General features: G+C 37.2%; 1 protein-coding gene across 1 annotated transcript; it reads right to left on the bottom strand.

Moving 5' to 3' along the window:
• Positions 1 to 373: 373 nt before the first annotated feature.
• Positions 374 to 23,041, bottom strand: LOC103697148 (ABC transporter B family member 2-like). The gene is made up of 12 exons (XM_008778948.5): positions 22,503 to 23,041; positions 22,098 to 22,152; positions 19,143 to 19,318; positions 6,281 to 6,481; positions 5,930 to 6,189; positions 4,193 to 4,733; positions 3,733 to 4,103; positions 2,790 to 3,205; positions 2,465 to 2,706; positions 2,131 to 2,378; positions 1,157 to 1,569; positions 374 to 1,079 (listed from the first exon to the last, which is right to left on the bottom strand). Exons 1-12 carry the CDS (start codon positions 22,752 to 22,754, stop codon positions 541 to 543), a joined length of 3,714 nt encoding a protein of 1,237 aa, XP_008777170.4. The 5' UTR covers positions 22,755 to 23,041; the 3' UTR covers positions 374 to 540.
• Between the last annotated feature and the right edge of the window lie 1,380 nt (positions 23,042 to 24,421).

The raw sequence follows: 24,421 nt of genomic DNA, 5'->3' as shown, positions 1-24,421 counted from the left end.
CTCCCAAAAGGCATTCATTGAATTAAGCTTATTTTCATAATATCATGATCATCTAGCAATAATAGATTCTGCTGAAAGGATGAATCCATATTATAAGAATCTGGGACTCCCAGAAAGTTCTTCTCACTGTGAACTACGAAAATATTCTAAGGATAAACTATACAAGCATCAAAACAGCTTCAAAACATTCAATTATGATGTATAACATTATCACATATGAATGAAAAGAAACCAGAAAAAAGTGCATGCCAGTTATCATAATTCCCACAAACAAATACATATTTATCTTTCCCTTTAAAACAAATGATGTATCACTTGCAAACTCGAGCTATATCATGATTACTTGTCAAAAACATGGAAAAACATATGGAGATTGTATTTAAAATATTTTACTTTATTTTAAATCGTCGCCCAAAGCCGCATATCTTTTATGAAAGATCTCCATACAAGAACCCAACCAACACCCAAACATGACTGGTTTGTAGTATGAAACAAGTCATCCTTGAAGTTTACGTCAATCAGGCCCCCCTACTGCTTTTGTTACTGTTGTTGCTGCAAGTTAATCAATTTATAGTAGGCTCCATTCTCTTTCTCCAGCAAGCTTGAGTGATTTCCTTGTTCTACGATCTTCCCCTCTTGCAAGACTGAGATGATATCGGCACTCTGAATAGTAGATAGCCTATGTGCCACCACAACGGTGGTGCGGTCCTTCATGACTGTTTCCAGAGCCTGCTGCACTATGCGCTCCGACTCGACGTCAAGCGCGCTCGTAGCCTCATCAAGGAGCAAGATGGCAGGATTTCTGATGATGGCTCGTGCAATGGCTACCCGCTGCTTCTGCCCGCCTGAAAGCTGAACCCCTCGATCCCCAACCTCGGTCGAGTAGCCGTCCGGAAGGGCACTGATGAAGGAGTGGGCATTAGCAAGCTTAGCAGCCTCAACCACCTCGGCCTCCGTCGCGCCATCCTTGCCATATGAGATATTTTCGTAGATTGTTGTGGCAAATAGAGCTGGCTCTTGCTGAACTAGGCCTATGTGTTTCCGGAGAGACTTCAACCGGAGCTTCTTTATATCCTTACCTATCAGATCATTGATTAAAAACAAGTTACGACAGGAGAATGCAAATAAAGTTTATTACAAGAACAAGATGGCGTACCATCAATCATCACATTCCCAGCAATTGGATCGTAGAATCTTAATATAAGAGAGAGCACCGTGCTCTTGCCGGACCCGCTGGTCCCAACCAACGCCATGCTCTTGCCGGCCTTTATTCTCAAATTGAAATCTTTGAAAACCTGAACATCAGGCCTTGAAGGGTAGTGGAACTCGACTCTTCTCAACTCAATTTCCCCCGTCACCATCCCTACATCCTCACCTATGTCACCATCCATCTCAGTCTTCCTGTCGATAACTTCAAATACTGATGATGCCATCTTATTTCCCTTCATGATGTCCGGCGCCAGGCCAACGGTGTCTCCTGTGACCGCTGCCGTTACCATCAAGACGAGAAAGCTTTTGATGACAGACCCGAAGCTTGCGAGCCCCTTGCCCATTAGGACAGATCCATACCTGCAATAACAGAGATGATGAATTCTTATCCATACATATTGTGGGTCATACAACAAACACTTGGCAACTGCATTATGGCTAAAGCATCATACACATAACTAACTTGGGTGCCCAAGAACTTGAATTGCATGCTGAGCTACTGAATTCCAAAATACTAAGCTGGGTAGGTTCCACAAGAGCTCATTCTATCCAAATGTATGCTAATATTCTGACAACATCAAACTAACCTGACCTATATATCTGTTTGATGTCACAAAGCTAGAAATCAAGTGAGGCGTGCGGAAATCTCTACAGCTATTTTTTTTTTTTTTTTTTTGAGGGAAACTATAGAAAGCCTAGTTAAAAGTCATTTATGCTATCAAAGAAGCTTATTTAGTGGGATAGCTCTGGAAATCTAACATAGAATAACTAATCCAAGATCCAGTAAAAACTTAAGCCGCTTGGACCATCAAAATTTCGCCAAGATTAATTCAGCGATGAATAAAGCTTGAGTGTCGCACTGACACAAATTAAGATGCATATTAAAAATAAGTTCTCGCGCAGGCAGCATATTTAGCATACCACAGGGCAAGGCCAAAGGTGGAATAAAGGAAGCACTGAGAAAGGCCACAGAAAAGGCCTGCAGTCTGGCCGCGTCGGAAAGAGCCCTTGGAGGGTTCCTTGAGCTCACGGGCATAGAGCTCAACAACCTTCTCTTCCAAGCAGAAGGCAGCCACCGTGCGGATATTGCTTGCAGCCTCAGCAGCAAGCGTGTTGGCCTTCAAGTAGGCCTCGCTCAAGTTCAACCCAAAACCTCGCAGGAATAGTTTCTGTGAGATGAATCAAATATTTGGATCAGTAAATCGGAGTGGGTGGTCAAATATGTTCACAAATCCTAGGACAAGGGAATTCATACCTCACTCATATACCCAGTGACTGTGAATGGGTATGTGGCCAGTACCACTAGAGTTATCCGCCAATTCAAAATGAAGGCAATGACTATTGATGCCACACTCATTCCAGCGTTCTGCAGGAGGATCGATGAGCGGTCGACAACGATCGTTTGCAGCAGAGTGGCATCAGCTTCCAGTCGAGATGACAGCATCGAGCAGGTATTTCTCATGTTATCAAACCATCCCATCTCATTACGCAACATCGCTGCCATTGAATTATCCAAACACAAGCATCAAAGGATCACACCTGCTCTATTTTAGGCTGGGAAAGTGGGTAAAAAAAATTACCTGCAAACATCCTTTCACGAACGCGAAGTGTGAGTCTTTGCCCAAGAACTCCAAAGCTGAGGTGCTCGGCAGAATGAGAGAATATGGCGAGAATAGCGCCACCACAGAAAAGGATTACAAGCTTCCTAATTTCTCTTTGCGTGGTCTCCCAATCCATGTAGAAGGCAACTAGAGCTTGTGTAATTCCGAGGGCAAAGAGCGGTACTTGGATACCAACAATAAAGGCACTTATGGTTCCAAACAGCGCAAATATCCAATCAGGACTAGCCATGGAATATAATCTTCTCATAGAAACTGGCCTCACCTTTGGCAAGCCATCCGCATCTGGATTGCAACGGCTGATGGAGTCCCCCTCGGAGTGAAAGCTAACTCCAAGGCTTGTCCATCTACCTGATAGTTCCAGTGAAGATCTCATGCTAAAAATGCAAAAGAAGAAGAAGAAACAAAAAGAATTAAGTGAATGTAGTGACATATGCACGATACATACGAGACTTAAACTTGGAGTGCATTTGACAATTTCTATTTTAAAGTTCATCCCTTGGAATGTATTTCTGTTTAACAAGAAGCCCGGTTAAATGTGAGAAAGATTCTTTTTAGTATGGTTTGCTGTACTGCTCCATACCCCTAGTATGGATGCACCATATCGGAAGAAAACCGGTACAAACCAAATTTTGGAATTTTGGAATTCCGAATTAAACCGATCTGAATATGTAAGGTTCAAATTTTGGAATTAAACCATAACTTCAAATCAGTACAAGCTCTGTATCATCCATAACATGAGGCGTACCGAGCTACGTACCGATCTGAATATGTAAGGTTCTCAGCCTTTCCAAATTCTTGTGTAAATAAACCAAATTTTGGAATTTTGGAATTCCGAATTAAACCGAGTCAAGCATAGTCCACAATTCTAGGGAGAAACTCTGAGTGGGGACTAAATCCAAACCTTAGAGTTCGTTCAGCAGTGACATTCTCCAGGTGGAATGGTTGCTGCTCTGGGAGCCTAGCAAGAGAGAAATAGGCACCCTGAGGATCTGCAATGAGCTCCTCATGAGTTCCAGCCTCCACGATTTTTCCAGCTTTAAAAACAGTGATGATGTCCGCATTTCTGACCGTAGACAGCCGATGGGCGACCAAGACCGTCGTGCGACCCACCATGATCCGGTCGAGAGCCTCTTGAAGGCTCTTCTCAGACTCCGCATCCAGAGCACTCGTGGCCTCATCGAGGAGAAGAATCGCAGGGTTTTTCAGCATCGCTCGAGATATCGCAATTCGCTGCTTCTGCCCTCCTGAGAGCTGGATCCCTCTCTCACCTACCTGAGCCATTTGCGCATTTACATGCTCCATAACTGTAATAAAATGGTGCCAAATTAATGCTGTTATTATAAAACAAAAGAGATCGTCACCTGCGTCTCATATCCATCAGGAAGGTTCTCAATGAAGTCTAGTGCCCCCGACAGCCTGAGAGCATCGGTGATCTCATCATCAGTTGCATCATATTTCCCATAGAGGATGTTCTCTAGAATGCTGGTGGCAAAAAGCACAGGTTCTTGACTGACCAAACCAATCTGCTGCCTCAGCCACCTGAGCTCCAGATCCTTGATGCTGCATCCATCTAGTAATATAGCTCCATAAAGGGGCTCGTAGAACCGCTCGATGAGGGAGATCACCGTGCTCTTTCCTGATCCGCTTCCGCCCACGAGAGCAACGATCTTTCCAGATGGTATGTCCAAATTGAACTCATCGAGGACGAGCGCAAATGGCCGCGACGGGTAGCTGAAGCTCACATTGCAGAACTGGATGTGCCCATCCACCTTGGGCAGTGTCTTCCCGGTACTGCATCTTGCTTTGGCAGCTGCTTGCCTCTTTATCATCTCAAATATGGGATGTGCGACAGTTCTTGCTCTTATGATTATGGAAACACTTGGTGCTGCCTGTCTAAGGGACCTGCATAGCATTTCAAGTAGCAGATTGTCTTACACTTGGATTGCATCATCAGATATATATATAGATTTGTGGACGCTGTTCCTTGAATAAAAGGATAAAAGTTAACACAGCACTTGCAATTCACATGGAAAACATGAGATGGTTAGCTATTTGCACTAATCAATATTATACATAAATCGATGAAGAGCTCCCTCAAGTCTCGAAGTAGAAGCAAGTAATTTCCTTATACTTGTCTGCATCGACGGTAATTTTCCTTTTTTTGGCTTCTTCTTTTTCTTTTTAAACACAATGCGCAACTTAATAGGTTTACCCTTCTTTACACAACACAGAAAAACATGCAGAAAAAAAAAAAAGAGGAGACAAGAAAACTACTTATTCATTCCAAACTGACTCGATAGCAAAATTTCACCTAATCCTTCAACAAATCTACAGATGATTCATATCTTAACTACAAGAAGTATCTTTAAATCTGTTGTCTGTCACTAAAAATAATAGAAGATGTAACTATTGATCAACATAGTTTCCTCTTTTAGACTCTTTTAGGTCTCCATGATCAACGATGATTTTCTAGCAGTTTAATTCGTTTTCTAGGTTCTCCGAGCAGGAATTAATACCAATCAAAATGTTAAGACCACATACAGAATTGATCATACAACATTCAAAAATTTAAATGGATAAGGTTTGCAGTTTGCTACCTTTGGTGAAAGTCCAAGCCCATAAATGTGACCCACATGTGCAGAATAAGGTTTGCTGCCTCAGGTTAAAGTGTTTAATTAGGATTAATCAACACAGATTTAGAGTACGTTGAAAACAATTTAACTAGTGGGATTGTTTAAATGATTTCAATTTCATATTAAATAAAGTTCCCCTCCATTTGGGAGGGCTCCGGGGCTTGGTGGTGGCACCCGGGACTTTGTTTTCTCAAAAAAAAAAAAAAAAAAAAGATTTCTCCCACAGGCCACTTCAATATATCATAATCAAGTAATTTTATAAATGAAAATAGTTAAACAACCGAGGTTCACCATTTTGATGCTAAGCTTTTATAACGGTACCATCCTTTGATGGTGTCGATACGTGATATGGTACGAGACGGCGAGGCATATTGAATATCGGTATAGTACGAGATTGCATATCAGTATGATACGTTACGTTACGTCTGGTACTAACTACTATGACAAACTTTGCCAACAACTTACAGGCCAGCAACGACGACGTTCATCATGGTGGCAAATGCCTCTCCTCCATTGGATATGCCCTTATGGACGGTAACACTGCTGTACCATAAAACCAGTGCCCATGAAGAGAAAAGAACAAAGTACGTGGATCCAATGCCTAGGCCCCTGGCCAGCCCTGCCTTCGTCCCATACTTGTATGTTTCCAAAAGTGCGTTCTTGTATGATTTCACAGCCTTCTCTTCTCCAACGAATGCTTGGACAGTGCGAACATTCCCAATCACCTGCATCCATAAAAATTCTTAGAGAAGTTTAGCATAGTTTAATTGTCAGCAATTAATGTATATATAGAAATTTTATGATGAGAAGATCCACCTCCTCGGCTATTTCTCCAGCCTTAACATAAGATTTTCGAACTTTAGCGATAAGACCAGTAGCAACGTAGACATATGTCCCGCCAAAAATGGCAATCAAGGGGACTACAGACAAGGTCACAAGGCTGACTTGCCAAACATAGGAAAATCCAATTGCAGTTCCCACAATGAAACGGGTCATAAAGTGCAAGAAGTTTCCAGCCTGCAAAGAAGTTAAACCAAAAGTTCGCATCAGAAGTAAGAAAGCGTACGTGCTAAACATGCATCTATGACTCATTACATAGAAAATTAATTAATTGTTACTCTTGAGGTTGGGTTCTAATAACATCACATAATCCTTGATATCTATGAAAATTAAAACAGCCCAACCAAATATCTAGTGATCCAAATAAGAATCAAATGTATATTTTTCATTGTTAGAATTTCCTTGTCACATATCTTTTTGTTACAATATATAGAAGGATGTTTTAACAATTATTTATTTTTCCTACATAGTCTACCGTTTAAAATTTATAATTGTGATCCATATGTTTTAACTACATTTTTACCATCTTCATTCTATGGCAAATATACATAAAAGTAAATTTGTTGGTCACGTGGTTGCTTTCAAAATTGATTTATATATAGATGACGCCTACAATCTGATAAATCCATGATACAAGAATCAAAAGTCTATCAAACAAAAATCAAATAGGGTCCACTAACAAGAAAACATGTCTCTATTTGGCCTTCAAAATTTTACCTAGCCAAACCTTCATTATTTTAGTGCCTGTTCTGCCCAGATTGCAATTATATCCTTTATGCGGAAGAAGGATTTGCTATCCTTCATGCCCATCCATCGTTGGATAACCCACCATATAAATCTCAAAGCACTCTAAACTCCATCATTCATCTACTTGCACAGATCCTAAAAGAAGCAATAGATGATCTAAATTTGTGCGAAAGGACGACAAATCCTTCTTTCACTCTAAGTGGATACAAGTACGATCTGTTATGCTCAGCACTAAAATGCATTGCTACTTGACTAAAATTTAATAGTCAATATGTAACGATGCAAGACCTTATCCAAAATGACTAGCCAAAAAGTATTATCCTTCACTCTGTATAAGCACCCAGTACATAACTGATATGGGACTAAACACACCCATATGGGTTTTCACATACTCCCCTTATTTAAAATCTGCATTCTCACCATGCTAAGGGTCCAAATCTAATCAAATCCTATCACAAACACCACCATCGACCTGTATACAACCCCAAAAGGCTCGAGTATAGTGTACCCTAGTTAACATGGACCATGGGCAAAGTCCACTCTAATACAGTCTACAATAACTCTGGACTTCACCTAGAAAAAGCTAGCCAATAAGGTATTATTTGTGTTCTATGGCCTTGTACAAGTAACCAAGATCTCTCCAGAATATAGTCGTTGTGGGACTAAACACACATCCGCGTAGGCTCACATAAGAAAGGAGAGAAAAGAAAGAAAGCAAGTGAGAATTGCTAGCTTATTGCGGTAATGAAGAAAAGAAAACAGAAAAGAAGGAAAGAGGAACAGTGGAGGAGGATTTCGAGCATTACATTCTATTGCCCCCACCCCCCCCCCCCCCCCCAACCTTAAAAGAAATTTTGTGCTTTAATTTTTTTGACCACCTAGCTCTCTAAAATATTTGTACACTTCTTGAATTCCTTGTTTCCCCTCTCCTTCTTCCCATCCTCTTGTGAGAAAATCAAAGCAAGCACCATCATCCTCCTTTCCTTCTACTTTTTCCTATTTTCTCTATTTCCTTGGTTCTATATTTCTTTTCTCGAGCTAACCGAATTGCCAGCTAAGGGGAGGGGGCATGCACCTTTCCCTAATTTCTCTTTTCCTTCTTCATATCTCACTAGTTGGGGAGAGATAGATTCCTCTTCCTTCTTTGCTTGATTACTAGACAAGAAACGACATGTGATTATTCCCCATCCCCTCTTTTTTTGTGGGCCACTAGTCAAAGGGGACTGTATCCCCTCCTAGCTTCCTTCTTTGTGCATCCACAAACTGGGAGGTCCTCTATCCGCTCCCCATTTCCTTTCACATGCATCCACTAGCCAAGGAGGCGAGATTGGTATACACACCCCTGTCCCCATTTCCTTCATTTCTCCTCACATTTCTTTTTTTCCTTTTTATTTTGTTTGTCTTCTTTTTTATTATTTTAATTTAATTTTTGAATGTGGATGCATTTGACTTGTGACCCTGCCCTCTTATCTTCATGCTACTATCCCCCCCACCCATTTTCTTTTTTCTGCACCACATGCTCCTTCTCTTGTCTATCTAACCTACACAACCCAACTCTCCTAATTTCCTCCTTATTTCTTCTTTCCCCTTCTCCTATGTTCTAGCTTCCCTAACCTATCCCCCATTATGCCAATGGACAATTCTCCTTGATTCAATCAGGAAGAAGAAAGATTCTCTTCAACTTGCTCAACTCAAATTTTTAAGAAGATAACTAGAAGAAGATGGAGAAATCTTAAAAGTAGGGCTTCAATCCTTTTTTTATTATTAATGATTAAAAAAAATAAGGTACATAGCCTCTATTTATAATGTAAAGTCCGTCCTAACACATTTGGGTCGATTTCCTCTTTCTAATCCTAGTACGACTCTTTTTTCTAAAATAGGATTTTCTAGTAGGAAAAAACTAAAAATCTCGAGAAGGTGGATCTCGACCTCTACATGAACTCTGCTTTCTATCTCTCTGCCTGATGCTTCTAAGATAGAGAGCTACACCCGGTAAAATTCTTATCCGAAAAAAAAATTTTGGTTTGTCCAGCACGTTTTAGGGTCTAAATGATGAAATTTCATCCTATTTTAACCTCCTAGTTGTAAATCTCGAAAAGATATCCAATTTTAAAGAAAAAATAATCTCAATAAGGCATCGTATGATCGAGTTATGGCCTTCAAAAATTTTGGGTACGACTCGACTTTCTGATGCGGCAGATCTCTTTCTTGAATCCTATCCAGCCCCGTTCGTAGTGGTCAAAGTGGTCCACATCGAGTCTGAGGATCCTCTTAGATCAGGATTTCCATTGTTTAGGAGATTTAGATCTTGCTAAATAAGAACTGAAAATGGAGAAACGTCTGCTTCTCCGTCAATGGAGATTGTTTCTAGCTTCGCTCTTCTTCGCTTTTAAGTCTCAGCAAATCACTTGCTCTACTCCTGCATCTGTACTTCATGGTAGGGATGCTCCTCGTGGTCCTTCCTTGTCGATGACGACAATGGAGACTCCTCAATCTTGATCTTGGTAGATCGATCAATGGAACCAAAGAACTCTTGGCCTCTCATAGTAGTATTAGAATTTTGTACCATCATCACAAACTTGTTGCAGGCATTAACAAGTTGGTTCGCTTGGGCAGCAATTGCAAGGTCTATATTTTCTTATGTTTTGGAGGCGTTGTTTATAAATTCCTTTCCATATTTTATGAATCAATTCTTCTTCAAACGTCGGTAGAAGACTGCATCTCGATTCCAAAAGTATGGGCTCCCAAGGATAACTTGGCAAACATTCAAAGAAACTATTTCACATATTACCTCATCAATATACCTCTTAGTTATAGTGAATTTGAAAGTGCACTACTTTGTGATCTTTAATTCAATGTCCTACTAGATCTAGCCAGCTTTTGAAGCAGATTTTCAAATATAAGATTCTTCTAGCTTTCAAGATCTACAATAGCCTCAATGATACTCTGATTTATCTGAATCTTCAGATGGAAGAGTTTCTCTCATATCTCTAGATCTGCTTCAATTGTTGTCTTAGGTTTTCTCGCCATCAGGCTCTATTTTGAGTTTGCTTGCTCAAGCTCGAACAGTTTCTCAACTTCTACAACATTAAGAATCGCCTTTCTCTTTTTTGAGGTGCATGGCCTCTCCTCCTCACCCAAAAACCTATGACCCTTACACTAAAAACTAATTGTAGAGTGGAGGGAGTTTTATAGGAACCATCATTCCTATAATATCATGGTACCTATCTTAATGCATCCTCATCAACCAAGGTGTTAATTACTATCATAAGAAAAGCAAAAACTAATTTTTTCACAACCTACTCTAGCAACCTTTAACAAAACTATTTGGAATAAAAAATGGTCATAATTAGTTTGTGTGGATTTTGCATAAAAATTTCTCTTTGTTGTTGATCTTTCATAAAAAAGTTGGACTTTTTTTTGGAGAATGGATGAACATATTTAGGGATCCCTAATGATTTTGTTCTAGATCTAAATACGAGGCTAGTGATAGTTTAAACAACCAGACATCCCATAAATGTGTATTAAATGTTTAGCAAATGTATTTCAATCATCTTTGACTGAAATCCAAGGGCAAAATTATTGAAAGAACCTCAAATATATATCATATTGGGGTTTGTTCATCAAAATTAGCTAAATCTCTAAACTTCAAAGCCCTTTCATGGGGTCTCATGGTCGGGGTGTAGTCTTTATGCAATTGCCCACTATATTAATGATAGGCTTCATAAGATCCTAGGTTATGGAAAGATATGGCAATCATCACTAATTTTCTAATATTCTCTATGCCTATAAACTTTCTTCGCCCACTCTTTGTTTCTTGATAATAAAATGAAAGATTCTAGATTTTGCATAATGATAAGAGGAATTGGATAAATTGGGGCTTATCCTAACGGCCAAATCCCTTTGCTAAAAAACCAATGTTTCTAAGTTCAGGCCTTGAATAATGCATCTCCAAGAATTTTGGAGTTGGGTAATTATAATACAGTTGGGTCTCCATTCCTTTCTCCCTCAAAAAAGTGATTGGAATAGAAGTAGGTTGATTGAATGTTGGTTCCATTATAACCTTTTAAGTTATTAATGTTTCTTGTTCCCTTTCGTGATCAGGACCAATATATAGGTTATACAGTTGATAATCATGGCTAGGTTGGGTCTAAGGATTATATTGTTTTTTTCTTGAAATCGAATGTAGGTATTTGAGAACTAGAGTTGGAATTCCTAACCCAAAATCATTAAGCAGTATGTATATGATATAGTCGAAGCATGGAAAGGAGTGAGTTTACAAGAGGTGGGAATTACAGAGAGGCTAGAGCTAGGAGGAAGGTAAGAGAGTTGATAGAAACTTGTTGCTTTGGAAAGTGGAGGTCCAATCTTTAAATAAGAATATAATGTGTCATAGCACGCCTTTACCTTTCCTGGTATTGGTAGCTTCCAAGCAACATAAGTTAGAAAGGAATAGACACATCCATTGGTGAAGAAATAAACATTGTTCTTGACCATGAGTGTATTCTTTATATTCCACTTCCATAGTACTTTATCCTCTCCAATAAGGTTAAAATTTGCTACACAATGTTGGCTAGCACTAGAGTTTTCACACAACTTTCTAAACTAAAAGGTTGTCCAAAGTCATTCAACTAGTTGGTAATAGCCATGAAGTTTGCCAAGAAGATGCTATGGCTAGATTACTTGCAAGAATAAGTTAGGAATTTGCAATACAGTTATCATACCAAATGAAGATATGATGCTCGTTGACAATCGAGAATGACATGCTTTAGAAGAATTGGGAACAAACTTAGTGGATGCAGCTCCAAGAGAACCTATGGAAGAGAGATAAGAAGATTGGCTTGTTTCTACTGATATAATATAAATATATATCAATTCCTCCAAGGTGTTTATTGTTGCTAAAAAATTTTCCACCACCATTTCATGAGGAGTTTGCTTAAATGAGTTGAGGTCTAATATTCCAAATCCACCAATTTCTTAAATCGACAGATATGTTCCCATCCTTTCAAATAGTAACCTCCATTGAAATCACTCAATCCATACCATAGAAGGCATATTTTGATACCACCTATCTTTCCAAAGGTGTACGAAGGTAATATTGAAAGTAGGGTTGCCCTAAAAGACATTTGTGTATTTAATATAAATAATAGTTAGGGAATAATGGCCATCTCCAATCTACACACAGATACATACATCATAAAGTACATCGATCATAAAGTCAAAAAAGAGTCCATAGATACTCTGGAGGTTTATCCAAATGGATGAAATGATTTTTATAGGAAGGACTGGATATTCCTAAGTACTTGAATTTTGTTCACAACTATAGATAATGTTGGGCATTGTTGTTATAAGGTTGTTAAGGTAAATAGTGACTTTATTAAGTTTCTCTTTCACCGAGGTGAGACATCGCACTGAGATTCTGGTGTGCCATTATACTGAATTGTCAATACTAATAATTTATCTCATAAAGTACTGTCAAGTAGGGGATGAACTAGGTTAATAAGCTTGCTAGTGATCCCTTAACTTGAATGATAGGATGTCATGTTGTATTCTGGAGATTAGTAAATTTATTTCTAAACTTGTATATCCACTATGATACACTTGACTATATCCTTAATAATAGTACAAAGATTTATTGGAAGGTCAAGCTATCCAACATGAAAACTATTGTAATAGTAGTCTCCATATTAGAATAGAGACATGGTCAAACATATTAAAGATAGCCAAATAGTAACTTAAAATATTTTACAAATAATTATTTTTATAAATGATTATAGTTAATAATTAATTATTTTCAAAGGGGATTCATGCGAACAGTTTTCACAAGATAGAGATTGCAGCAATCCTACCTAACACTTCTATTACCACTACTTCCAAGAATCTCAATCAAATAAAACCTGAAGGTCTTTCTATGTCCATTGGTCCTATTATGGTATTAACTAGGTCTTCTAGTTGATGGATTGTATTTTTTATTTTCTGTTACTAGCACTAATATGAAAAAAATTTGTGTTCCCATCCCCTTCTTTCAACCAATAGATTATAGTTTTTGATTCAGGTTTCCTTTTGAATCACTTATTCTAGCTAAACTTGCATATTGCATCTTTCTTTCCTTTGATATTTAGGGAAGCTTCTTACTTCTTGATCTTTGGAGAGGTTTCTTACTTCTTGATTGTCAAGCTAGTTGATATGCAAAAGGTTTGTCTCTTTCTTCATCAATATGTCCCCACATTGCTCTTCCTCCAACTCTTCAATTTTAAGAATACAGAGTTTGACTACAAAGTTCATGACAACATCAAGAGAGCTCGAGGTGATATACCACCAAGATTTAACCAGGTCATTGAAGTTGGGATAGGTATATGATATATTTTTGAATTATAACATCTTTAAGTTATGGTGCTACAACTAGAACTTAAAGAGTTGGTGAATATGATCAGAGGTAGTTCTAACTTGTTAAGAAGGAGTAGAAAGCAGAAATTTTGAAGGCCAGTCTAAGGAAGCGATGCAATGGTCAAGTCTAGCCAAACTTAGTTATTCTCTAAAGTTAGTCAAAGTGAAAAACTTGATGCTATGTTTGATCTCTAGGAGACCAAAATTACTAATAAAATAATTACACTTTTAGGAAGTGGCCAAGCTGAAGCTCCTTTTCTCTTTGAGTTGTAATAAATAATGTTAAAATCTTTCATTAATAACTAGTACCCTTGCCAACATGATCTTACAGCATTATGTTTGTCCAAAAATTCCACATTATTGCCATCCAAACCACACACAATAGAGAGAAGCCAGTGAGAGTTATCAGACTTGAAAATGAACATTATGCTTGAATTAGAGATCCTACAACCAAGTCAAAAGTCCAACATGCTAGGATACCTACAGATCCAAATTCACATTGCCAATTATAGAATTTAGTCAAAAATAGACTTTAGAGTTTTGACGTAGAAGGTGCTGAGTTTTGATACTTGGAAACAAGTTATATATACTTTAATGAAAAGATAATATCATGAGCCATCCATCATTTAGGATAAATACCTACATTTTGGTAAAATATAAATCCAAGATTTTTTTAAAATAAGCAAATTAACATTAAGGAGACTTGCATTATAGGAACTAGGAGTTCATCATGGATGGAAGCTATAAAGCATAATTGTGGTATTCCTCTAACTCTTGTCAGAAACTGCCAGTAGAGCTAAATAAACCAAACATTGCTAGCAGTTACAATATACAAGCAAAAGGAGGAGAAAAATAATAGGTAAAAAGTTGTCAAGAAATGTCAGTCATGGTTGCATGGAGGATGGAAGTCTTAACTAAAATGTATGTAGGTCTTCAAGTCACCCTCAAGCAAGTCATAGCTTGATCTCAGAGAGGTCAAGCTTTTTGTAGGAGCAATTCATAATTCTTTAGCTTCAGAATAGCAAAGCCCAAGCTAGAGTACTTTAACAAAGTCCATAATGCTTGCCTTGGTTGATAAGGTCATGCGAAGTAAGAAAGTTGATAGATATAATGTATTCTTCTTAAAGGTTTGTTTTCTCAAATCCTAAAAGGTTCACTTTTTTGGAAGAAAGTTAGGCACTTCTTTTACTTCCCAATCCAAAGGGTGGGGCTTGCCAAGCCAAAAAGGTGGGGGTGGTAGAGTGGAAGGAGAGGTAAGAGATGTAGTGAAGAGGCGATGGTATTACTTTATTATTAAGGACAACAAAAGAGCATCTAGCAAAGAAGAGAAAAATCTAGCTACTAGTATTAGGGAGCAAGGAAGGCTAGGATAGGATGGCATCAATTTCGAGGTAGGTGGTGGATCAAGCATATTGCTAAGGAATATAGCTCCAGTAGCTCGACATCAAGTTGAAAAGGTTGAGGGTGGATGACAGTAGGAAAAGATTTGCGTTTAAGGTAATAGTGGATATGGATGGTAGGCTAGCATTAAGATATTGGTCTTAGAAGGGAGGGAGATAAACTAGTGAGACCATGTTAAGTTTAGAGGAGTCAAGTTTGTCATTATGGGGCCATTTTCGTTATGACCAATGTTATGTCTTTCAAAAGAATTGTTGCCAGAATGGTTCTGTTGATAATGCCATGAACCACTTTATAATGAATAGCCGACAAGGCCATTCTAGAACTTTTGGTCCTCTTCACCTTCATAATCCTTTTCTGAAAAAAAGGAGATAGAGCTTGCAAGGCCCTATGGTTCTATTTTCATGGTGAAACTAATCATTATTTTTAACATACAGATGTAAGGCCCTATGGTTACATCAATAAGCTTTGGAACTGCTACCTTTGCATAAAAAAGTGGACATCCAAGCTGCTCAAATCCTTCCAATAGAGGCCGGATAGGCTAGCATAGTAGACATCAAGGATGCTCTCACAATCTTAAAGTAGAAGTATTGAGGAATGCCACCTTGAAGCTGATTTCAATGGTTGAGTAACAAGGAGAATCTATCCCCTCATATGCGCCCTTCAACCATCAGCTTTGAGCAATAGAGTTAGAGGGGTAGGAGAAGAAGAGTTCATTTTTTCTAGCCTGGTAATGAGTGGACCAAGAGCCTACCCTCTTCGTGTTGTGGGCAAAGTTTGTGACAATATCGTCTACCTTGATACGATAATCAAAGCCCACAAAAGCAACCAATTTGAGGTAAGAGGAGATCTTGTCCATTTCAACAAAGAGTGGAGGGAAAGCTTTGCCACTTGAAATTCTTGGTTTGGTATTTGTTTAGGTTTTATAAGTGTAAGTAGAGTGGTTTGTTTGCAAGTCTTGAAGGAATGGCCAAAAAATGATACAAAAAGCTCTTAAGTGGCTTCTTGCAAATAGATTTATAGTGGTTAGGCTCTCTCCTTAGCGGAAGCAAAGGCCTTTTTTAAACAACCTGAAAACTGGATAAAGGTGTGTAAAGTTGAGGTTAGCAGAAGTTAGAATTTTAGAAAGTAAGAATAGAGGGGTTACAATTCTAGCAGTGAAGGGAGGTGACGATACTATTCCAATGATGGAAAGGGAAGGGGGATAGAGGAGAAAAGGGTAGGTGGCATGGGGGGATGGTGGAAGCCCTAGCAATGGTAGAGTTAGAACCTTTTTTCTTATATTCGTTAAGACATTCAGCAAAAGATTTTCTAGAAGTCAAACTTGGCTGCTAAGCTAGAGAAGAGCAAAGAGCAGCTGAGAAGCTATATTTCTTATGGTGGATGTGGGTTCATTCTCCATAAGGATGTAATATGTGGGCTTTGATGAAAAGATTAGGATAAGGGCAGTAGAAAGGACAATGGTGAGGATGGTGGTGTAGTGGTAGGGGATGGCGGGAGTATTAACACGTGGGTTGAGGATGAAATCGGTAGAGACGATACAGATAGAAACGAGTAGGGGGTAGGGGAGAAGATCGGGAAGGTTCTTCTCATCACTTAAATACAACATGTTTGATATGGAAACAATTCTAATTAGGGATATTAACAAGGGCAAGGATTGATGAAGTTGTTAAGGCTACAGAGTGCATATAAGGTGAGGATCTTTGTTTGAAAATACTTTAGAGTTGCGTTCCTATAAATTTGTGCCCTTATTGTATAGAGCTTAGCCCTAGTACTACATGCTCTTTGTGTAGCTTCTACAATGAAACTATTCGACATTTATTCTTTTGACTGTTGTTTGTTTTTCAAGTTTAGCAGGCTATTAATTCGAATGGACATATCAATCCGAATGCAAAAATACTGGCTCATAGCTCAACATAAGTTTATTATTCTATTTTCTTCAATTTTATAGTAATTTTGGAAAAAAAATTATTTATATTCCCCATTAAAGTGGAGAGTGATTAACGGTAGCATCCTACATAGTCTAGGACTAAGGGTGGATCTAAGTATAAATCAAAGTGTGACCCATTCTCTATGGCTGAAATATTACGAGTGGCAAGTTGTAACCCGACTTACCAATCCAATCTTCAACGAACCTACTTTAAGCACAATTAATTTGGGTGTAAATGGGTCCAACTCAAAAATAGGCTCATCTGAGCTAACTTGTTTATTAAATGTGTCGGGTTCAAATTTGGAGTTATGATCTTCTTAACCTATCTGATCTAATAGTTGGTCAAGCCATGATCCAACTCGTTTAACTAGTTCAAGAGCCGCTAAACCTGTCAAAAATCCACTCTGCCCATTTCAAACCCACTTAACTAGTTAACCCCTTTAACCTGATTCGGCCATTTATTACACCAGTTATGTGGGTCAACTCAGACTAATTATGTTTAATAAGAAATTAAATTAGGTTCAGTTCTAGATTTTTGACCTATTTAATAAATGGTCAAGTTCAATTTGGTCAAGCTATGATACAACTCGTTTAACTAGTTCAAGAGCCGCTAAACCTGTCAAAAACCCACTTTGCCCATTTCAAACCCACTTAACCGTTTAACCCCTTTAACTTGATTCGGCCATTTATTATATCAGTTATGTGGGTCAACTCAGACTAATTATGTTTAATAAGAAATTAAATTAGGTTCAGTTCTAGATTTTTGACCTATTTAATGAATGGGTCAAGTTCAATTTGGCAGATGTTTAGACCTACCCGCATCTGACCCAACCTATACCGTGTTTAAACTAATCCAATTGCTAACCCTAGAGGAATGGGAACCTCCATCCTGTGCTTGGGCCAAGCCTAAATATAGATAGATCTATGAAATAACATAGAAAGCATTCTAGGCCAATTTTGTTATTAAGATTGATCATGGTTTTCTTGTGCACACATGTGCTAGAATAATGCCAAATGATCACCAATTCTTTCTTCACTGAGAATAATGGCCCACTTTTTACTAGGGCATGGCTGCAAGGGAAGCTATTCCAATAGCTATTGATCCCAAAGTTTGGTGATTCCCTTATCTTGGTGCCTTGTTTTTTGTCTTTTCCTTTTATAGGAGGGCCCACAGGCAATGAGCTATATAATAGGGAGTAGTTTTCTCCAAATACCCCAAACCCACTAAGCCTAGTGAAGAAAAGATCCAATTTAAGGTCAATTGGTCCAACTACCAAGAACTTTAGTAGCTTGAAATGTTGGCACCTTTGATGCTAAATAGGATAAGAGAATCCTTAGGTGGAAGATATTTTGGTACTTTTGAAAAACATTGTAGAGATTAAAATCCAAACACATGTAATAGAGATGTTGATACAATTACTAACTTGTTTGCAAATCAAGAAAGGGACCAAGGACATTGACAATGCTATTACTTTAACTTCATCTATGCATGCATCCTTGTTATTTATATGAACATCTCTGCCCATCCCTATTAGTAACGTAGTTAGAACCATTCCAAAAATTAAAAAATATGGATCATTCAAAACTCTAATAAGCCAGTTCGCACTGAAATCATTATTAACTAATCATTTTTTATCAAATGATTTTCCTAAACTCTAAGATTTTGCTCAAATGGACATGCTAGCTTGTATTCATTCTAGAGGAATTTTTTTTCTTCATAAAAATATTTTATATTGTTACATCAGAAATAAATGGCGCTATTTGGTTCAAATTGAATTTTTTGAGAATAAGTACAATAATAACTATAATGACAGATCATGTTGACCTCCATAACAAAAAAATAACGAATAATAATGCATAAATAACAACTCCAATATAATTATCATGCTTCTATTCAAAGAATAATGTAATTTTGTTGAACTAAAATATACAGATTAAAATTTTAAAATATTTGATAAATGGTGACAAAGAAATGTTGTTGTTGTTGTTGTTACATAATGGTCACTATATAATACAGTGGTCACTATATAACATGGTAATAAAGTCAAATAATAGACTATTACTTCATGCAATAGCCTCTACAATGAGATAATGGTTTCATGTAAACATAACAAGCAACCTCCTAGATTGCTGCAAGGGTTGTTAATTAGTTTCTAGCCATATAGATAAATTTGCTTCATGTACATTGTGGTTTAGGTTTATCTAGGTTTAGTTTTTTTAGTTAGGGTTATTGCTTGATTTTGTTTCCTAATAATTATTGCCAAGAGGCATACGATTAGATTTATTTCAAAGAGATTAGAATTTTTTTTTGTTTGAATACTATAAAGAGCAAATAGGAGCATATACTTATAAATAGGACAAGCTAAGTTCACTAACCTTTTCAGATATAGCTTCTTGTATCACAATAATATCATTGGTAATGGAGGCAATCACTTCTGCTGTTGAAGCTTTGGTGTCAAATACCCCTATTTCTTGATTCAACATAGCTCGAAGATATGCCAATCTAATCTTTGATACTTGCCTCTCACCAGTGTGCATCCAACAAGCCACCTCTACAAGAAAATATGATTTAATAAAATTAAAAAAGAAAGGAATAACATAAAATATATAAACACACACATATCTATGTAAACACGCTCATATCTATGCATGTTTGTATACATATATATGTATTTATGTATGTATCAACAATGTTATAATACAATTTTTTGTGATATGTAATTTACTATGTTTTACTCGACTATCTATGAATTTATGATCAGTACTCTTAGCTTTAGTAAACATGTCCTTGGTTTTTTTTTTTGTACTTTTACATAAGACACCAACCATTATAATTTTAGATGAATGTATTAAAGAAATCGAACTTAGTAGTACCTTATGTATGTGTGTGTGTGTGTGTGTGTGTGTGTGTGTGTGTGTGTATGTATATGTATATATAATATATATATGTGTATACATTATAAGAGATGGTACTACATGTATTAATTTTTGATCACCAACAGTTGAGCTGAAAAATAAATATTGATGGACCGACATAAAATAAATCAGAGAAGGGGAGAAGTAAAAAGAAAGAGGGAAATGGAACTAAAAGGAGAGAGGCATAGCCCAAAACTTGTGTCACCAGCTACCTAACATTTTTAGCCCATATAGCAATCAACCGAGAACAAAAAGTGAAATAAAATGTACCCAACCATCTCCCACTGAGTTCTAGGGTCTAGAGTCTCCATCCTGCTTGAGGTCGGCGATGAATGCAGTTTAAGTTATTTTCTTTTCTCCATGGCTTGGATTTCTGACGGGTGGATATTTTTCTCATAAAGAATTATTGTATCTCAAAAATATCATTCACTAATGTCAATAGTATAAGTGAGAACTTCTAAATTGTTAGTAAAGCTTAGAATTAGTCTAAGTTAGCAAGCGTTGTGAAAGGCATGGCAATTATGATATGCAAAACATGGAGGATATGATGATGCCAATGTATTAGAAATATTTTAAAAAATAATAATGATAATAATGATATGTTAGTTTGGATGGGACATCCTTTCCTTTTCATACTAGACATGATTTTACATGTTATAACTTCTCCCCATTGCTAATAAAATTTTTCTCAAAATTTTCCTTCCAAAAAAAAAATGTCATTGATAAAGTGGTTTTCCTAGACAGTAAACATCTGTTGTCAAAACTCTTGGGGCCCTACTTGATTATGAGCTCAATAAATAGTGATGGGTCTTCGTCCATTTCATTTCTTTTGGGGGAAAAACTCATTGAGCCTCAGCAGTAATGGAATTTTGCACCTTTCATTTACATGGAGGAATGTAAAGTAATACAGAGCTGCAGGTGGCTCAGGTTGGGTTGGGAACTGGCACCTCCAAAATCCAATCTATATTTGAATCAGGTTAAAAAATCTAATCCAAGTCCAATCCATTTTTCAATTCAAGTCAGGTCGAATATGGTTTACTATTTATTCTATCAATTTATTGCTTTTTTATTTATATCATGTCAAAAATACTACACGCGCAAACTAAAATAAATATCTAGTATTGACATTATCAACAACCTATTCTACATAAGATTTGATATATTGACAACCAAAAAGAAGTTGCAATCAAAAACATAAAGTAATGACCAGCTATATTAGTTTTATTACTAAAGAAAGATTAGTATCTTACATCCAAAGAGGAGTTTGAAATACATGGCATATAAGTTCTGAATTAATTTGGGTTAATTCTGGTTTATAGTGGGAAGTGATCCAACTTCAATCCATCTTCTATACAAGTCACATTATTCTATCCAAACCTGTTCTTATTTAGTTTTGTTTTGATTAGAATAGATTAATTTTGGATCTGCTCTAAATTTGAAATTGGTGAATGCAGCCATCTGTAGCTGTCTAAAGCAACGTAGTTAGCAAGAAACATGGCGTTGTGATAAATTAAGGATTGGTGTGGGTACTCTTGAACATTACTTATTAGCATCATCTTGTTATTGGCTTTCAATGATACTTTTAGGCATCATAACATAATAATACTTACCAAAAAGCTTCGGAAAATTTTCATTTTTTCTTGTCGATGTTTTTAAACGTTGTCTCCGACACTATAAAGATGCATTAGCGAATTTTGATACAGTAGATAAATTAGTGATGCTTCTTTCTAGCATTGCCAAATTTATATGGAGATTCACTATTCTTCCTCTAATGTGAAAAGCCATTCTTAACAAACCTGAAGGCTAGTTTTCAGTTTTTAAGGAAGCAATGCAACTGCTACAACCTTGGATTCCGCACTATTTTAAGAAGATTTTTCAATCGTATCAAGTTTGTATCACCATCTTCCCCATCCACAAATAGCACACCTTAACTTTGCTATTGATCTCCCTGTACTATCCTTTTTTTTTCTTTTGGTACAGTAGTTGCTCACGCCAATCTAGCATGAATGCAACCAGCAAAATCAAGAGAAAGAAGATAAAAAAACAGTACAGAAAGGGCCCCTTGACAATACCGTACTGTCCTTCATTTACTCCATAAAGTCAGGTGGGTTCACCTACTCCCTCTTATTATTATTATTATTATTATTATTATTATTATTATTATTATTATTATTATTATTATTATTATTATTATTATTATTATAATGATGATGATGATGATGATGATGATAATAATAGTAACAATAAGAATAATAGTAAGAGCAACTGCGAATTCAAACCAATGCAATAAAAACTGTTTCTTTCTTCTTCTTTTTTTAATTATTTATTTATTTAATGATGTGGTTGTTTGGAGGTATAGGGCAGCATCCTTAATTTATTCCAAAGCCCCTATAATAGGAGATATGAACAACGTACCTATCCATGCTGAAACCAGTATTCCAAAGCCCAAATAAACAAAATCCAGTGCGTACTGCAAAAAAGAAAGAACAAATTTAATAATTTTTCAAAAAGAATCTCAGAAGATCATACTTAATTTGTACAAAATGAGCTACAATGCCGATACGTTGCATTTTCTTCATATTTCTCTGCCTTCCTACTTCTCTTTTGCATCTCTCTCTCTCCCCCTCCCTCCTACATCTTTTAACTTTATGTAATCATTAATATAACTCAACTTCAAATCTGTCATGAAGCATTTTGGAAGCAGTACAACCCTTAATGGCATAACTGAATCAAAAACCCAACCCAATAATTAAAACGGGCAAACCAACAGATCACGGAGCCATTAAAGCCAGGGCTGTGCCTGACTGACTTTCTTGGTACCTCTCCAACTTTGTGCGAAACTGAGGCAGGGTTGCTGGAGCCAACGGCAGCAACATCTATGAGCTTCCCGAAGAAGATGAGGAAGACGGGCACGGAGGCCCCATGCACACATGCACTCACTGACCCCAAGGCCATAAGGACGTAATCCCGTGCATCAGAGAAGGCAAAGAGCTTAAAGAAGGGAATCTTTTGAGCTTTCCTCTCTTTCCTCGCTTCTCCTTCATGACTACTCTTGGACCCCTCCGGGTCCATGGTTCTGCCGTCCGGGAAGAGTACCGAAGGGTTCAAGAGGAGTGCAAGTCACAGGAAAATTAACAAAGCCGCAAGCTCTTAAGGAGACGGATAGCTGCTGGCCCAAGAAAACAGGTGAGGCAGAAAAGAAACGAGAGGAGTCGTCTCTTGCCATTAATGCGAGAACGACACTAAACTATACACTCACCACAAAGTTGTTGGGCGTTACTCACCAATATGCAACTAAACTATACTGGAAATCCAACATCAGATGGCTGCAAGGTAGAGACATGTTTGAGTGCAAATTCACGGCGAGCGTTCTTGTTGGAAATTCTTATGTATGATTAGGTTCCATAGTATATTTTTGTGTATTATATATATGTATCACTTCAGTCTATGTCCAGTCCACTTGGGTAATTTGGTTGCAGGATAGAAAATGAGGTTAGAGCTATTCTTATTTGTAAGTATTCCTCAAAGATTTCTTTATTCATGGGATAACTCAGTTTTTTTGTTTTGGTTGCAGCAACCACTACTCTCTGGAACGACTGGCCTGTAATGTTGCATGAATAATCCCAATATGGTAAAAAGGTAAGATAAAATAAAAAGGAATGGCAAAAGGGTTATTGCAAGGGCTATCTTTAGCCTCAAATTAGAGGATAAAACTATTTCATTGCTCTCTCTTTAATAATTTTAACACCGGGAAGGGATAAAGCTATTTGACCAGAATGGCAGTATTCTTCAGCAGGGTATTCTGTTTGGTAGGACAAACCTGAATAGTAGGACAAATTTGGACTTGTCCTACAACTAACTAAACGGAGCCTTAAGAGCAGGCTTTAACCAAAGAAAAAGGAATTCCATTATTTTTTATTTGGCCCATCAAGATTTATTACATACTTAGGTTATCAGAATATTCCATTACAAATTGTTGACGACCAGCTGTCACCAAGCATTCTTAATTTATTATAATCATAATTAAGTGGTTGATGAAATTTGAAAAAATAACGAGAAGTCATCGTCATGCGAATGAATCATTTAAACAGGATTATTTCTTTTGGTGAGCCAGGGCTTATCTTAGTAATTACAGCCACTGCTTGGCATTTAAAGATTATTAATTCATAACCACACAAAAAAAATAAATAGAGATTCATGATTTCAGTCTCAAATGGGGAATCCCTAAAAAATTGTAGACTTCTATGCCCACTAGCATCGTTCGCTTAAGCTAAACTGGATTGGTAATACTTAGTAAACATGATAGAAATCTATAAATGATAAACACGACTTATGTATCTTTCCTTCCTGTCCCATTCGGATGTACCACAGAATTTGTTGGCTAACAAAAAAGATGGCAAGCCATGTGGCAATAGATAGATAGGTACGTGGGCATGCCACTAGCAGTATTAGAGGAGCCACAAAGAAGGTGATGAAAGGAAGAATACAGAAGTAGCATAGGTCTAAATGCTTTGATCTCCAGATACCTTGATCTTAAAGTACTATTTCCATTGTCGTACCCCTATTCAAAGAAAATAGATTCGGATAGAGACACGAGTGTAACCTAGGCTATGGTAGTGGAAATCTAAGTTAAGTTAACACTATTTCTAAGATAAAAGCTACTAGTAAGCTAAGATAACATTGATTGGATTGTTGAAGGATCCTTTATAAAGTACAAATTTGACTTATTTATTATAATT

Source organism: Phoenix dactylifera, chromosome 16, assembly GCF_051530095.1.
Source record: "Phoenix dactylifera cultivar Ajwa chromosome 16, Ajwa_hap1_PhDact_Kaust_v1.1, whole genome shotgun sequence".
Classification (NCBI taxonomy): domain Eukaryota; kingdom Viridiplantae; phylum Streptophyta; class Magnoliopsida; order Arecales; family Arecaceae; genus Phoenix; species Phoenix dactylifera.
This window is presented reverse-complemented; position numbering and strand designations above follow the sequence as displayed.

Coding starts and splice junctions, on each gene's coding strand:
- LOC103697148 (XM_008778948.5), bottom strand. CDS start 22,754: ATGGACCCGGAGGGGTCCAAGAGTAGTCATGAAGGAGAAGCGAGGAAA. Junction 1,570..2,130: donor ACCTTTGGCCTTGCCCTGTG/GTATGCTAAATA, acceptor CTGTTATTGCAG/GTATGGATCTGTCCTAATGG. Junction 1,080..1,156: donor TGGGAATGTGATGATTGATG/GTACGCCATCTT, acceptor ATGATCTGATAG/GTAAGGATATAAAGAAGCTC.